The following is a 14,894-nucleotide window of genomic DNA, read 5'->3' on the forward strand; positions in this document are numbered from 1 at the left end:
TCTGGGGTTCAGTTAAAGATCTGCACAGTTCATTGGACCACCAGGTCCAACAAACACACTGTGCCACTGGACCAAGATCTATGGTGGAAAAACCATCACTTTTAGTTCTTGTTTGTTTAAATTAGAAGCCATAAAGTAATCCAGACATTCAGTGAATCTACTCAATAACATTTAGTCTGTTTTATAGGTGCATTAATCTGGTCATCTGCTTAATAATGGAAAGAAACTTCATGTCTCATGAAAACAGAACCAAGAGGTAGCAGACACAGGGAAAGAAGAAGGGGGCCAAAACAGAACCCTGTGGGACCCCGATAAACGAGTAGCAGAGGAGGACCCAAAATCAAAGTTTAACAGAGAAGGTTTGCTCTTCCAGATGAGATTGTACCACTTCAACGCTGTAGTCCTGACATCCACTGGTCTAAACAAGAAATGATCATTTAAGGATCCACTGGGTTCTAGGAAAGCTTTAAAACAGGCTGAAAAACCTCTAAGATCTTCAGTTTCACTAAAAACATGGTTTATTGTTTGTAAACCAGCTTTTTAAAGATTTTTGAAATAAAAGTTTTCAGATGTGATCATTGGCAACAAGATCAAGAGCAGGTTTCTTAATTAGAGGTTTGATTACAGGTTAGAGATTTCTAGGAACATCTGACATGTTATTGGTTAACGCTCACCTATAACTCACCTGTAACTAACCTGGTGGGTTACAGCCTTTAACACACCTATAACTCACCTGTTGGCGTGTGTCATCTCTAACTCACCTCTCCAACCTGCCCACAACATGCCCCTAACTCACCATTAACTCACCTGTAGCCCAGCTGCAGCTCTCTAGCAACAGCTCTGTGACCCACCTGTGTTTCAGGTCAGGAGGCGTGTACTGCTCCCTCTCACCTGTCAGCTACATTACTGTGACATCACTGGGAGACTCCAGCAGGTACACCTGGAAACACCTGCTGTCTTTATTTTGTTGTTGTTTCCACTGGCTCTGTTTAGGCAGTGCGGTCCTGTTCGACCCGGTCTCACTCCACTTGGCCAGAACTTGTTGTGTTTCCATGGACCCACTGACGGCTAAAACCTGTGGCTTGGAGCCCCGCCTCCAGCTGTCAGTGTAGCGCTCTGTACTGCTGTTAACGTTACTGTGTGACGTTGTCACGGTAACCTACATGAAATGATGAAAATAAATAACATTTATGAATAAAAACATAAAGATACTAAATACTGATAATGTATTATGGTACCTGCAAGAATGTCTTCTAAATGGTTTTCCATGTATCAAATAATCCGCTGGGATAATTATCTGGACCACAGCCCAGCCAGAACTTATACAGGTCCTTCTCAAAATATTAGCATATTGTAATAAAGTTCATTATTTTCCATAATGTCATGATGAAAATTTAACATTCATATATTTTAGATTCATTGCACACTAACTGAAATATTTCAGGTCTTTTATTGTCTTAATACGGATGATTTTGGCATACAGCTCATGAAAACCCAAAATTCCTATCTCACAAAATTAGCATATTTCATCCGACCAATAAAAGAAAAGTGTTTTTAATACAAAAAACGTCAACCTTCAAATAATCATGTACAGTTATGCACTCAATACTTGGTCGGGAATCCTTTGGCAGAAATGACTGCTTCAATGCGGCGTGGCATGGAGGCAATCAACCTGTGGCACTGCTGAGGTCTTATGGAGGCCCAGGATGCTTCGATAGCGGCCTTTAGCTCATCCAGAGTGTTGGGTCTTGAGTCTCTCAACGTTCTCTTCACAATATCCCACAGATTCTCTATGGGGTTCAGGTCAGGAGAGTTGGCAGGCCAATTGAGCACAGTGATACCATGGTCAGTAAACCATTTACCAGTGGTTTTGGCACTGTGAGCAGGTGCCAGGTCGTGCTGAAAAATGAAATCTTCATCTCCATAAAGCTTTTCAGCAGATGGAAGCATGAAGTGCTCCAAAATCTCCTGATAGCTAGCTGCATTGACCCTGCCCTTGATAAAACACAGTGGACCAACACCAGCAGCTGACACGGCACCCCAGACCATCACTGACTGTGGGTACTTGACACTGGACTTCTGGCATTGTGGCATTTCCTTCTCCCCAGTCTTCCTCCAGACTCTGGCACCTTGATTTCTGAATGACATGCAGAATTTGCTTTCATCTGAAAAAAGTACTTTGGACCACTGAGCAACAGTCCAGTGCTGCTTCTCTGTAGCCCAGGTCAGGCGCTTCTGCTGCTGTTTCTGGTTCAAAAGTGGCTTGACCTGGGGAATGCGGCACCTGTAGCCCATTTCCTGCACACGCCTGTGCACGGTGGCTCTGGATGTTTCTACTCCAGACTCAGTCCACTGCTTCCGCAGGTCCCCCAAGGTCTGGAATCGGCCCTTCTCCACAATCTTCCTCAGGGTCCGGTCACCTCTTCTCATTGTGCAGCGTTTTCTGCCACATTTTTTCCTTCCCACAGACTTCCCACTGAGGTGCCTTGATACAGCACTCTGGGAACAGCCTATTCGTTCAGAAATGTCTTTCTGTGTCTTACCCTCTTGCTTGAGGGTGTCAATAGTGGCCTTCTGGACAGCAGTCAGGTCGGCAGTCTTACCCATGATTGGGGTTTTGAGTGATGAACCAGGCTGGGAGTTTTAAAGGCCTCAGGAATCTTTTGCAGGTGTTTAGAGTTAACTCGTTGATTCAGATGATTAGGTTCATAGCTCGTTTAGAGACCCTTTTAATGATATGCTAATTTTGTGAGATAGGAATTTTGGGTTTTCATGAGCTGTATGCCACAATCATCCGTATTAAGACAATAAAAGACCTGAAATATTTCAGTTAGTGTGCAATGAATCTAAAATATATGAATGTTAAATTTTCATCATGACATTATGGAAAATAATGAACTTTATCACAATATGCTAATATTTTGAGAAGGACCTGTAAAGTAAGGCTTGGGTGGAGAGGGTGGTGCAGCGAGGAGAGACGCTGCTGTGTGGATGGAGAAGCTCCAAAGTTTACCTGAAGAAGTTCACCTTTAGGACAAATTTTGGGACATAAAAAGGAAAAAATAAGAAGCAGGAAAGAGAGAAAGGAGGGAAAAAGGGAGAGAAGGAGAACAGAATGGAGGAAAGAAAGAAGGATGAAGAGATGACAAGATAACACCTTGCTTGCTTCTACACCTGCAGAAACGTTCATATTACCAGCTATTTTACTGAAAAGTACACAGTATTTATGAATGCAAGATGTATTTAGGGGTAAATGCAGCTCAATATAGAACATTTGTGTTTCTGTTAACACCTGAATCTAAACACCTGTGGGTCTGAGAGTGAGGGCGCTTGTGTATACAAGGTTTCTTCATAAAAATATGCAATAGTGAGTGTGAGGAGCCACAGACCTGCCCCCTGGACCCGGGACAGATACGGAGGAGATCTGACCCACAGACATCCAAAAGCCCCCGCCACCACCTCCAGGACTTACCGCAACCCCCCCTTGAAGAGCAGGGGAGAATCACAGGGGAACCACCCAGCAGCCACAGTGCAGAAGCCCCAGGGAGCTGCAGCGACGAGCCCACAGGCCCCGCCGGCAGCCGTCTACGCCCGAGCAGATCCAGCCATGGACCCAACGGCCCAAGACCCCAGGATATATCACTCCCCAAGTAGAGGTCTGACAGAGCCCAGGGGTCCAGGCCCCGGCAGGCAGCCGGATACCAAGAACCACAAGTACACTGGCAGGTAGTGTGGCGGGGTGGGAATAGGCCCCACATTTGATGGGGGGCCTAAACTGATCCAGGAGAGGGAGCAGCCCAAGACCCAACCTGACACAAAAAAATAGGCACACGCGGTTGTTAATCACGCATTCCCACCCCATGCGTCCACATAAAAACACTCACACCCACCCACCCAACATAAAGACACACAACAATGGATGTTGTACACTCACTCACACTCCCCATACATACTCTATACTCCCAGGTCCAGGTGCCGATACCCCGTAGGGACAAACAGCCCCTGGACCCAGGAGGTGGTCCCCTTCCCTCTTTTATGAGGAAGTTCTTGTCTCCTCCATGGCAATCAGGAGGACCAGGAATTTATAGACCAGAACCACAGACTTCAGACCGCAGTGAAGTTAGTTTTAGGTCGGATGTTGGATCTTCATGCTCCATGGATTCAGCAGGTCTTCCTCCAGTTTGACCCGATGCAGACAGTCTGATTACAGGCAGCTGCTCTCTGCCTGCTCCCTCCTCCTGCAGACGCTGGTTCTCTGAGGAACCGTCAGTAAATGTCAGAACCAAACCCGCTGTTTCATGCTGGTTTTGTGTGTTTTGGAGGAAATGTTTGTGCCTCTGAACATCTGATATCATGTGTGATCAGCTGGTTTAGGATATTAACTACAGCGCCCCCTACCTGCAGGTCATTCAGAAAGTGGATGGTTCATTTTTCTTTCTTTCAGCCTTCAGGCTTGTTTATGATTAAATAGTAAAATTATATTTGGGTTTGACCCGCTCCAGCCACTGTGGTCCATAATATTATTGTAGTCTTCTCCCTGCTCTACCTCTTGGAAAACCTTTTCATCTCTCCTGGCCAATCAGTGAACAGCAGTGTGTTCACACAGGTAGTCCCGACTCCGCCCCGATCCGGGACCAATAAACTAAGTACCGGTACTGGAAACGGCTGCAAAGCGAGCCAAGTGGAGTGGAGCCGGGCTGAATTGGGCCAATATAAAAGGGGCGGTTGTTTACCGTATGTTGTTCCCTTTACAGGTTGGGCCCACCCCCTGCTGTTCCCAGCATGCACCTGGCTCAGTTGGCTTTCAGCAGGTGTGTTCTGAGTAAGATCAAAGGTCATGTGGTGTGTTTCCTGCTCCTGCAGCTGCAGTGGAGCTGCTCCCTCTGTGGGAGTGTCTACAGACAGGTACTACACAGTACTATAGAGGGGCTACAGTGTACTGCAGAGGACAGTGCAGTACTACACTGTACTACACGTGTGATTGGACTGTTAGAACTGCATCAGTATGTTTGTATTTTCAGGACAGGATCATTGGTACTAAGTTTAGAATAACTGATGAGTTTAGATCTGTGAGCACAGACAGTGCAGAGCTTCAATGTTGACAGTTTTCACTTCTGTCTAAATGATTCTGGATCGTTTGAAGTCCAGAGAAACCAACTCTATCAACAGATCAACGTGTCCTGTGTTGGCGCTGTTCTGTGGCCCTCTCCCAGTTTTATCCCAGCTCATCAAGGGCAAAGTTCAATCAGCTACACCCTCCTGGCTGCAGGAACCTAACAGCAAGAAAAACACAGAGACTCAAGGGGAGAAAGATCCACTCTCTGATATTCAGACACTGCTGCATGTAAAACCTTTCCCATAAAATCCCAAACCAGCGTTTAGGAAAAAGAACAAAAAAGCCACTGGTTTGGCAAGATTAGCCATAAACACGAGATGATAGATCTGCAATGACCTTTTCTGAACCTTTTTGGTGCTTGATTTCCAGATTGCATTTCTGTGTTTACAGTGACACCAGCCGTTGGTTATAGTATATATATATATATAGTATATATATAGTATAGTTCTACATCTGGGAAAGGATGACAGCAGTATTGTGATCAGTAAACAGTTGCTGGAGATGAAGTAGAGCAAGGAGCTCTGCAAGGGTTTCCTTTTCAATGGTGGAGAGCTTCATCTGATGAGGACTTGGCATGTTGGAGAACAGTAACTCTCAGGATGGCACTCATCCCTCTCACCGTCTTGCAGCAACACTCCACCAGCCCCCTTGTCACATATCTACCTCCAATGTGAAGGTCTGGTGAAATCTGGTGCAGCTAGCACTGGAGCATAAAAGAGCAAGGACTCAACAGTGTCGAAGGTATTTCTAGCACTCATAGAGTGGTGCACCCACTGTCATATCAGGACACCATTGTCACAGAAGAGCAAGAGTCATTCTAGGCTGTTAGCAACATCATCTGCTACAACTCAGGAGGAGAAGGATCCACTCATTGACATCCAGACGCTGCATGAAACACCTCAGCAGAGCTGAGTTTTGTGGTCTTTGAGAGGAAGGTATGAACAGAATCTTGAGAACGTTGGAAAACCACAACTTTAAAGCTCTGGAAACTAGAAACATGTTCTTTAATCGTTCTTTAGTGTCTGATCTCAGTGATTGCTGGGTGAACCTATATATATGCTTCCAATAGGTCAAATTATCAGGCAGCATGGGATAAATGTTCACTGTTACGCTGATGATACTCAGCTTTACTTATCCATAAATCCTGATGAGCCCAACCAGTTAGATAGACTACAAGCTTGTCTTGAAGATATAAAAACTTGGATGACTTTAAATTTTCTGCTTCTAAGTTCAGACAAGACAGAAGTTGTCGTCTTTGGACCGGAGTCTTTACAAAAGAAACTGCTTAGTCAATCACTTAACCTGGATGGCGTTAAATTGACCTTTGATAATAAAGTAAAAAATCTTGGTGTTAACTTTGACTAGGACATGTCATTTAAATCCCATATTAAACAGGTTTCTAGGATTTTCTTCTTTCATCTCCAGAACATTGCCAAAATTAGAAATATCCTGTCCAGGAGTGATGCTGAAAAACTAGTCCATGTATTTGTTACTTCAAGGCTGGACTATTGTAATTCTTTACTATCAGGATGTCCACAAAATGCAGTTAAAAACCTTCAGCTGATTCAAAATGCTGCAGCAAGAGTTCTGATGAAAATTAAAAAGAGAGATCATATTTCTCCTATTTTAGCTTCCCTTCATTGGCTCCCTGTTAAATCCAGAATAGAATTTAAAATTCTCCTCCTCACATATAAAGCCCTTAATGATCTAGCTCCATCATACATCAGAGATCTGATTGGTCCATATGTTCCTAACAGAGCACTTCGTTCTCAGACTGCAGGTTTACTGGTGGTTCCTAGAGTCTCTAGAAGTAGAATGGGAGGCAGATCCTTTAGTTATCAGGTTCTTCTCCTGTGGAACCAGCTCCCAGTTTTAGTCCGTGAGGCAGACACCCTGCCTACTTTTAAGGCTAGGCTTAAAACTTTCCTTTTTGATAAAGCTTATAGTTAGAGTGGCTTAGTTTATCCTGAGTTATCTCTGTAGTTATGCTGCTATAGGCTTAGGTTGCTGGAGGACATAATGACCACTTTCACCCTCTTCGCTAAATTCTCACACTACTCTCCAATTTTGCATTATTTGCTGTTATTTCAGCTTTTAACTTTGTTCTCTCTTTTCTCTTCCTAGATGCTACACCTGGCCTGACTCTGTGTCTACCTGTGACACCTTTCTGGAGAGGGGCATCGTCCAAGCTTCTGCTGACAACAACTTAATGCTCACCCTCTACCGATGATCCACATGGTCCTGTCTTTTAGTGTTTAACCCTTTCTCTCTCCTAGACATGGCTACTGACTGAGCTTTTACTGTAACTAACTCTATGTTCTCTCTTTCAGACTCTAACCTTGAAAACTGGATCAGAGTTTATCTGTTCTTTCTTTCTAGATGAAACGACTAAAGGAGCTACATCCATTAACATTTACTTTTCCTTCCCATAGAAAGTACTCCTGGATCAGTGCTTCTTTGTTCTCTTTGTGTCTCTGCTCTGTTCTCTCTAACCTCCAGTCGGTCGTGGCAGATGGCCGCTCACACTGAGCCTGGTTCTGGTTCTGCTGGAGGTTTCTTCCTGTTAAAAGGGAGTTTTTCCTCTCCACTGTCGCTACATGCATGCTCAGTATGAGGGATTGCTGCAAAGTCAACGCCAGTGACTGTCCACTGTCTCTACATGCTCATCCAGGAGGAGTGAATGCTGCAAGTCACTGACTGGATGCAATCTGCTGGGTTTCCTTAGATAGAAAAACTTTTTATCCAATTTGAATAAATAACTGAATCTGACTGAACTGTTCAATGATTACGATTAATTGGAATGTATGAACCTGACTTGAAATCTCTATGATTCGATTGAATTAACTTTGTAAAGAGCATTGAGACGACATGTGTTGTGAATTGGTGCTATAGAAATAAAACTGAATTGAATTAATGAGGTTAGCTGCAGATGGGAAGAAGCAGTTTTTGTGGTGAGAGGTTCTGGTTCTGATGGAAACTTATTCAATTGAATTGAAAGGTATCTGGCCACAGCCTTCATGTCATCAGTACTGGGAGAACTTCTCTCAGTCCAGAGGATTTGTCATCATCAAGCATCTTATGGTCTATTACCAGAAAATAATCTGACTGAAGTTGGCAAAGTGGACAGAAGAACAAGGTGTCAGAGAAAGAAGGAGGGCTGGGATCAGAACCTGAAGGGTTTGGACCACCACTCTGACTAGATAGGTCACCTGAGATCACCAGCAAGCAATGTGGTGGAGGTGTTTGTTTCTACTGTTGGACTACAGGAGAAAATATGCTGCTGCTGTCTGTCTTCCTCAGACCTGATTATCTGTGAGGAGGTTCAGCAGCTGTTCTTTACTGCTGTTGACGGACCCACGGGCCAGAACATCTGCAGTTGGTTGCTGACGTCAGACACAGAACGCCCCTGAATTCATGGTTAGGAGGGTGGAGGACTCGGACCTACCAGATGTTTTTAATACTTTCTTCTCTGGCTAAGAAAGAACAGGATCCACCTTCAATCTCCTCTTGTTGAAAGGTTCTTCTAGAACCCTAGAACATCACAGTGGTGCTTCATTGGGTCACATCCTTCATGAGGAAGATTAATATGAGGAAGACTGCAGGCCCAGATGGTCTTCATGTGTTAACCAACCCTAACCCTGTCTTATCTTAGCAGCTCAGAGATGTTTCTACTAAACTCTCTCAGATGTGCTTCAAATGTGGTCTATTAGCCTCAACCTGGAAAACCTTCTCCATCAAACCTGCTTCTAGGTCTACAAAGAGTTAGGTGACTTCAGACCAGTTGCTCCTCCATGTCTGGTTATGAAGAACATATAAAGGACCTGGTGGCAAACTGGACCTTCACAGTTTGCTAACCAATCTGGTGAAGGTGTTGAAGATCCAGAGCTGTTCATAGATAGATTCCATGAGGTCCTGGAGAAATGCAGCCTCACATTTTATTTGATCGTTTTATTTTATTTAAAATCTTCAGACCGAGGCACGTGACGTCGCCCGGTACGGCGGAGCCGGGGTCCCACCCTGGAGCCAGGCCTGGGGTCGGGACTCGTCGGAGAGCGCCTGGTGGCCGGGTTGCTCCTCGCAGGACCCGGCTGGGCCAAGCCCGAACGAGAGACGCGAGGCCATCCCCCAGTGGGCCCACCACCTGCAGGGGGAACCGTGAGGGACCGGTGCAAAGAGGATTGGGTGGCGGACGAAGGTGGAGACCTCAACGGCCCGATCCCCGGATGCTTAGGCTGGCTCTAGGGACGTGGAATGTCACCTCGCTGGGGGGGAAGGAGCCTGAGCTTGTGCGGGAGGTCGAGAGATATCGACTAGAAATAGTCGGGCTCGCCTCCACGCACAGCGTGGGTTCTGGAACCCATCTCCTTGAGAGGGGTTGGACTCTCTTCTACTCTGGAGTGGCCCACGTGGAGAGGCGGCGGGCTGGTGTGGGTTTGCTTGTTGCCCCCCAGCTCAGCCGTCTCGTGTTGGGGTTTACCCCAGTGGATGAGAGGGTTGTATCTCTGCGCCTTCGGGTTGGGGAGAGGTCTCTGACTATCATTTCAGCCTACGGGCCGAGTGGTAGTGCAGAGTACCCTGCCTTCTTGGCGTCCCTGTCGGGGGTGCTATATAGTGCCCCTCCCGGGGACTCCATTATTCTGCTGGGGGACTTCAACGCCCACGTGGGGAACAACAGTGACACCTGGAGAGGTGTGATCGGGAGGAATGGCCTCCCCGATCTGAGTCTGAGTGGTGTTTTGTTATTGGACTTCTGTGCTAGTCACGGATTGTCCATAACGAACACCATGTTCAAACATAAGGGTGTCCATCAGTGCACTTGGCACCAGGACACCCTAGGCAGGAGGTCGATGATCGACTTTGTTGTCGTATCATCAGACCTTCGGCCGCATGTTTTGGACACTCGGGTGAAGAGAGGGGCTGAGCTGTCCACTGATCACCACCTTTATAAGAAGGGGGACCGGAGGGTGTGTTCCAACTACAAGGGATCACACTCCTCAGCCTCCCTGGTAAAGGCCTACGCCAGGGTATTGGAGAGGAGAGTCCGACCGATAGTCGAACCTCGGCTTCAGGAGGAACAGTGTGGTTTTCGTCCCAGCCGTGGAGCACTGGACCAGCTCTATACAGGGTGTTCGAGGGTTCATGGGAGTTTGCCCAACCGGTTCACATGTGTTTTGTGGACCTGGAGAAGGCATTCGACTGTGTCCCTCGTGATGCCCTGTGGGGGGTGCTCCAGGAGTATGGAATCGGGGGCCCTTTATTAGAGGCCATCCGGTCCCTGTACGAGCGGAGCAGGAGTTTGGTCCGCATTGCCGGCACTAAGTCGGACCTGTTCCCGGTGCATGTTGGACTCCGGCAGAGCTGTCCTTTGTCGCCGGTCCTGTTCATAACTTTTATGGACAGGATTTCTAGGTGCAGCCAAGGGCCGGAGGGGGTCTGGTTTAGGGACCAGTGGATTTCGTCTCTTCTTTTTGCGGATGACGTGGTCCTGCTGGACCCCTCTAGCCAAGACCTACAGCATGCACTGTGGCTGTTCGCAGCCGAGTGTGAAGCGGCTGGGATGAAGATCAGCTCCTCCAAGTCCGAGGCCATGGTACTCGACCGGAAAAGGGTGGCTTGTCCTCTTCAGGTTGGAGGGGAGTTCCTGCCTCAAGTGGAGGAGTTTAAGTATCTCGGGGTCTTGTTCACGAGTGAGGGAAGAATGGAGTGGGAGATCGACAGACGGATCGGTGCAGCTGCCACAGTAATGGGGGCGCTGTGCCGGTCCATTGTGGTGAAGAGAGAGCTGAGCCGAAAAGCAAAGCTCTCAATTTACCGGTCGGTCTGCGTTCCTACCCTCACCTATGGCCATGAACTTTGGGTCATGACCGAAAGAACGAGATCACAGATACAAGTGGCTGAAATGAGCTTCCTCCGTAGGGTGGCCGGGCACTCCCTTAGAGATAGGGTGAGGAGCTCGGCCTCCGGGAGGGGCTCGGAGTAGAGCTGCTGCTCCTCCACATCGAGAGGAGCCAGTTGAGGTGGCTCGGGCATCTATACCGGATGCCTCCTGGACGCCTTCCTCTGGAGGTGTTCCAGGCACGTCCCACCAGGAGGAGGCCCAGGGGACGGCCCAGGACACGCTGGAGGGACTATGTCTCTAGGCTGGCCTGGGAACGCCTTGGGCTCCCCCTGGAGGAGGTGTCTGGGGAGAGGGACGTCTGGGTGTCTCTGCTGAGTCTGCTGCCCCCGCGACCCGGTCCAGGATAAGCGGAAGACGACGAACGAACGAACGAAAATCTTCAGACCAGCTTTTATTGTTCAGTTTGAACCCAACAAGTCCAGTGGGTCCAAATGGACTCATGTCCAGCTCCAGGGTCCCTACAGGGTTCTGTCCTGTCCTCCTTTCTTCTTATGATGGAGTCAGGAACCTGCAGAACATCTCAGGATAGCAGCTGGATGGTGAAATGTTCTGATGACCCAGAACTCCTGTCCATTCTTCAGGTTCTGAATGTGGTCATGGTGAGGCCTTGCCTGTCTGTTTTAAATGGTGTGACGGGTCAGACAGTACCAGAACCAAGCAGCGTTCACAAGGAGAAGGTTGAGATGGTGGACTCCTACAAGCATCTTGGTTCTGTTTGATTCTCGGTTAAAGTTTGATGTAAACTCGGGTCTGATTGTCAAGAAGAACCGACAGAGGATCCATTTACTGCTGAGGTTGGTGGATGTTTGGACTGGTAGGAACCACGAGTCGCCCACTGGGATTCATAAAGAACCTGAACCTGAATCTGGGTCGTTACAGAACCCAAACACTTGAAGTCAAAATAAATGTACTGTAGTGAAATTCAAACGAACCAATCAGACGCTCTAACCTATAAACAGGCTGATCAACCAGAGTTTAACAGGACCTGTGGTTCTGTTGGACCAGAACCAGAACATAACTAGAATGTGGGCTGAATCATTTGAACGTTACAGGGAGGCAGAAATACAAATACAGGAGAAGTGGCAGCTAGTTTATTCTGTTTGTTGGTGACCTGGAAGTTCTGACGTTGAACATCTTCTTCCAGTCATGATCTCCTGGAGACGTTCATAGATGTATTTTTACTCTGCAGGGATCAGCTGCTACTTTACTGGTCTTCACTCTAACCTACAGACCTGCAAACATCACTTCCTGCTGGATGTTTCCATCCTGTCCACCTAAAGAAGGTTACCTACCAACCAACTCTCTGGACTTGAAGTCATCTGAGACTCTTCAGAGCAAAGAAGACAAAAATTCATGGACAGAAATGACAGAGAACTAAGATCTGCAGAACATGAGGTTGACTCATTCAGACACTAAAAAACTTACATTTAAGACGTTGGCACATGACCTTATGACCCTGACCTAAAAGGAGGTATTACAGAACCACCAATGAGGTGAAACCATCAGGGATAAAGTTGTTAGATCTTGATCAGAACATGTTGGTTTCTCTGGACTTCAGATGATGCTGGAGTCTTCAACTCACCAGGTGTTCACCTGTCCTCATGATTTCCTGGAGGTGGCAGCTCTGTGTCCAGTTGGAGTTGCAGCGCCACCTACAGTCCACCTCGTGTATTTGTTAATGGTACCATCTTCTGTTAACATGTACTGACCCGGTCCTCCTGCAGGTCTGCAGCTCTCAGTGTGGATCCTCCTCAGCTGTGTTTCAGTCCAGAGCAAAGTAAGAACAGACCCACTGGTTAGAACCTGTTCTACTGGTACCGACCCAGTTATCTGTTATTGGCTTTAACTCACTCCAACACTAACTGGTACCTGTTAGAACCTGGTATCTTCTGACCCACAGTTCCTGGTGTTCTGTCTCCATCAGGGTGGTGATTGACGATGGGACAACTGAAGCTCACGTCTGGTTGTCAGGGAAACCAGTTCAGACTCTGCTGGGATTGGCTGATTCTCAGTGGGAGGGGCTTCAGAGAGCACTCAGGTTCAGAGGTCACATTAGAGTGTCCCCTCGGGGGCGGGGCCTGGTCAGTACCTGTCTCAGTCTCAGCTGAATGTGTCTCAGGTGAGTTTATTTACCTGACTGTCTTTGTCAGGTCACTGATGGAGACTCTGAGGACGTCCTCCTTCACTTCCTGTTGTCCCTCTGCAGCAGTGATGTCATCTGTCAGCAGGTCTCCCTTACCTGCAGGAAGCTGACCAATCAGAGCTCAGAAGGTAGCAGACTGTCAGTAGAACCTGTTGGACCCCAGATCATGGTGTGAATGACCTGGTTCTGTTTGTGTTTCTATCAGAGGTGAGACGTTTCAGCCGAGGAGACAGAGACTTCCTGACCAGACTGCCTCGCCCTCTGCAGCTCACCTGTACACACCTGGACCCTCCCTGAAGATTCATGATAACACCTGTTAGACCTTCCTGTTCACTGTTTCAATGCCTCACTAAATCTTTGTTATTCAGGTCTCAGTTTGATTCATTGATCTACAGCTCAGTCTGTCAGAAAAAACCTCACCTGTAACACCTGAACCAGGTGAGTTCACTGCAGCAGGATGTTCAAAGAGATTAGGATCATTAGAACTCTGTCAGCCTGCAGGAACAAAGGAAGATTAATTAAGGTGGGATTTAGTCTGCATTAGACAAACTCCTAGCTAGCAGCAGAACTAGCTGTCTCACCTGGTGCCTATCTCCAGTGGTCATTGGGTTAGATGACTGCTGATGGGCACCAGCAATCCTGCAGGGATAAGGGGGTATATATGATAGATAAAACTGTGTTACTACTGAACAATATATTCATGCTAGTATCTGCATGGAATCTCTGCTGAGACTGCTGCCCCTGCGACCCGGTCCCGGATTAGTGGAAGACAACAAGATTTGTACAAGTACTTTTACTTAACTCTAAATTGCCCTTAGGTGTATGAATGAGTGTGTGCTTGGTTGTTTGTGTGTTGCCCTGCGATGGACTGGCGACCTGTCCAGGGTGTACCCCGCCTCTCGCCCATAGACTGCTGGAGATAAGCACCAGCTCCTCCGTGACCCACTATGGAATAAGCGGTAGAAAATGACTGACTGACTGACTTTACTTTCATGTGAAAAGAGGACTTTGGACCACTGAGCAACAATCGCGTAAATTTTATCGTCAGCCCAGACAGGACACTTCTGATGTCTCTGGTTCAGGAGTGGATTGACATCAGGAACGTGATAGTTGTAGCCTGAGTCCAGGGTATGACTTTTTCTACCACACTTTTTCCTTTCACACAACTTTCTGTGAGGATGCTTGGATACAGCAGTTTGTAAACAACCAGCTTCTCTGGCAACGACCTTTTCTGGCTTCCCTCCTGCTTAGGATCTTTCTTCATCACGGGTTGTGTTGGATTTTTTAATTTAAAAATATTAGTTTATTCGTTAAATATTCAGATATTCTTAGAAAATGAATATTAGCCCTACAACTGTAAGCCAGAATAATCTGAAATAAACACTTGTGGAGTGGATCTCCTCCATATGAATGTCATCATTGCCCCTTTTCCACTGGCTCCATCTAGACAGGCTCAACTCCACTCGGCCCGCTTTGCGAGCGTTTCCATTACTGTTTTTCTGGTACCTAGTTTTCTAGTCCCTGCTCCTGAGGAGGTCCGACCGGGGCTGAGTCTGGACCACATATTAAGTGAAACATACTGCTGTTCACTGATCGGCTGTGTGAGGAGAAAAGATGAGAAGATATTCCAAGAAGTAGAGCAGAGAGAAGGTAATGAAACTCAGGAGCGACTACTATTATGGACCACAGTGGCCGGAGCGGGTCAAACCCAAATATAATTTTACTATTTAATCATA

The 14,894-nt window shown here is 47.0% G+C and overlaps 1 protein-coding gene across 8 annotated transcripts in view; it reads left to right on the plus strand.

Annotated features, from left to right (window-relative positions):
• Positions 1-13,527, plus strand: part of ctc1 (CTS telomere maintenance complex component 1) — a 57,122-nt gene extending 43,595 nt beyond the window's left edge. For 2 of the 8 annotated variants that reach the window (XM_047385332.1, XM_047385337.1), the window contains 6 exons: positions 863-934; positions 4,755-4,905; positions 12,740-12,792; positions 12,940-13,096; positions 13,166-13,286; positions 13,364-13,527. In XM_047385332.1, the coding sequence (XP_047241288.1) occupies positions 863-934; positions 4,755-4,905; positions 12,740-12,792; positions 12,940-13,096; positions 13,166-13,286; positions 13,364-13,455 (646 nt within the window). In that variant the 3' untranslated portion in view covers positions 13,456-13,527. Of the gene's footprint in view, positions 1-247; positions 360-862; positions 935-4,754; positions 4,906-12,739; positions 12,793-12,939; positions 13,097-13,165; positions 13,287-13,363 lie in introns of those variants that run through there. The other 6 variants (XM_047385333.1, XM_047385338.1, XM_047385335.1 and 3 more) reach the window with 6 other exon arrangements.
• Positions 13,528-14,894: the final 1,367 nt, after the last annotated feature.

This window comes from Girardinichthys multiradiatus, chromosome 14, assembly GCF_021462225.1.
Source record: "Girardinichthys multiradiatus isolate DD_20200921_A chromosome 14, DD_fGirMul_XY1, whole genome shotgun sequence".
NCBI classification, from domain to species: Eukaryota; Metazoa; Chordata; class Actinopteri; order Cyprinodontiformes; family Goodeidae; genus Girardinichthys; species Girardinichthys multiradiatus.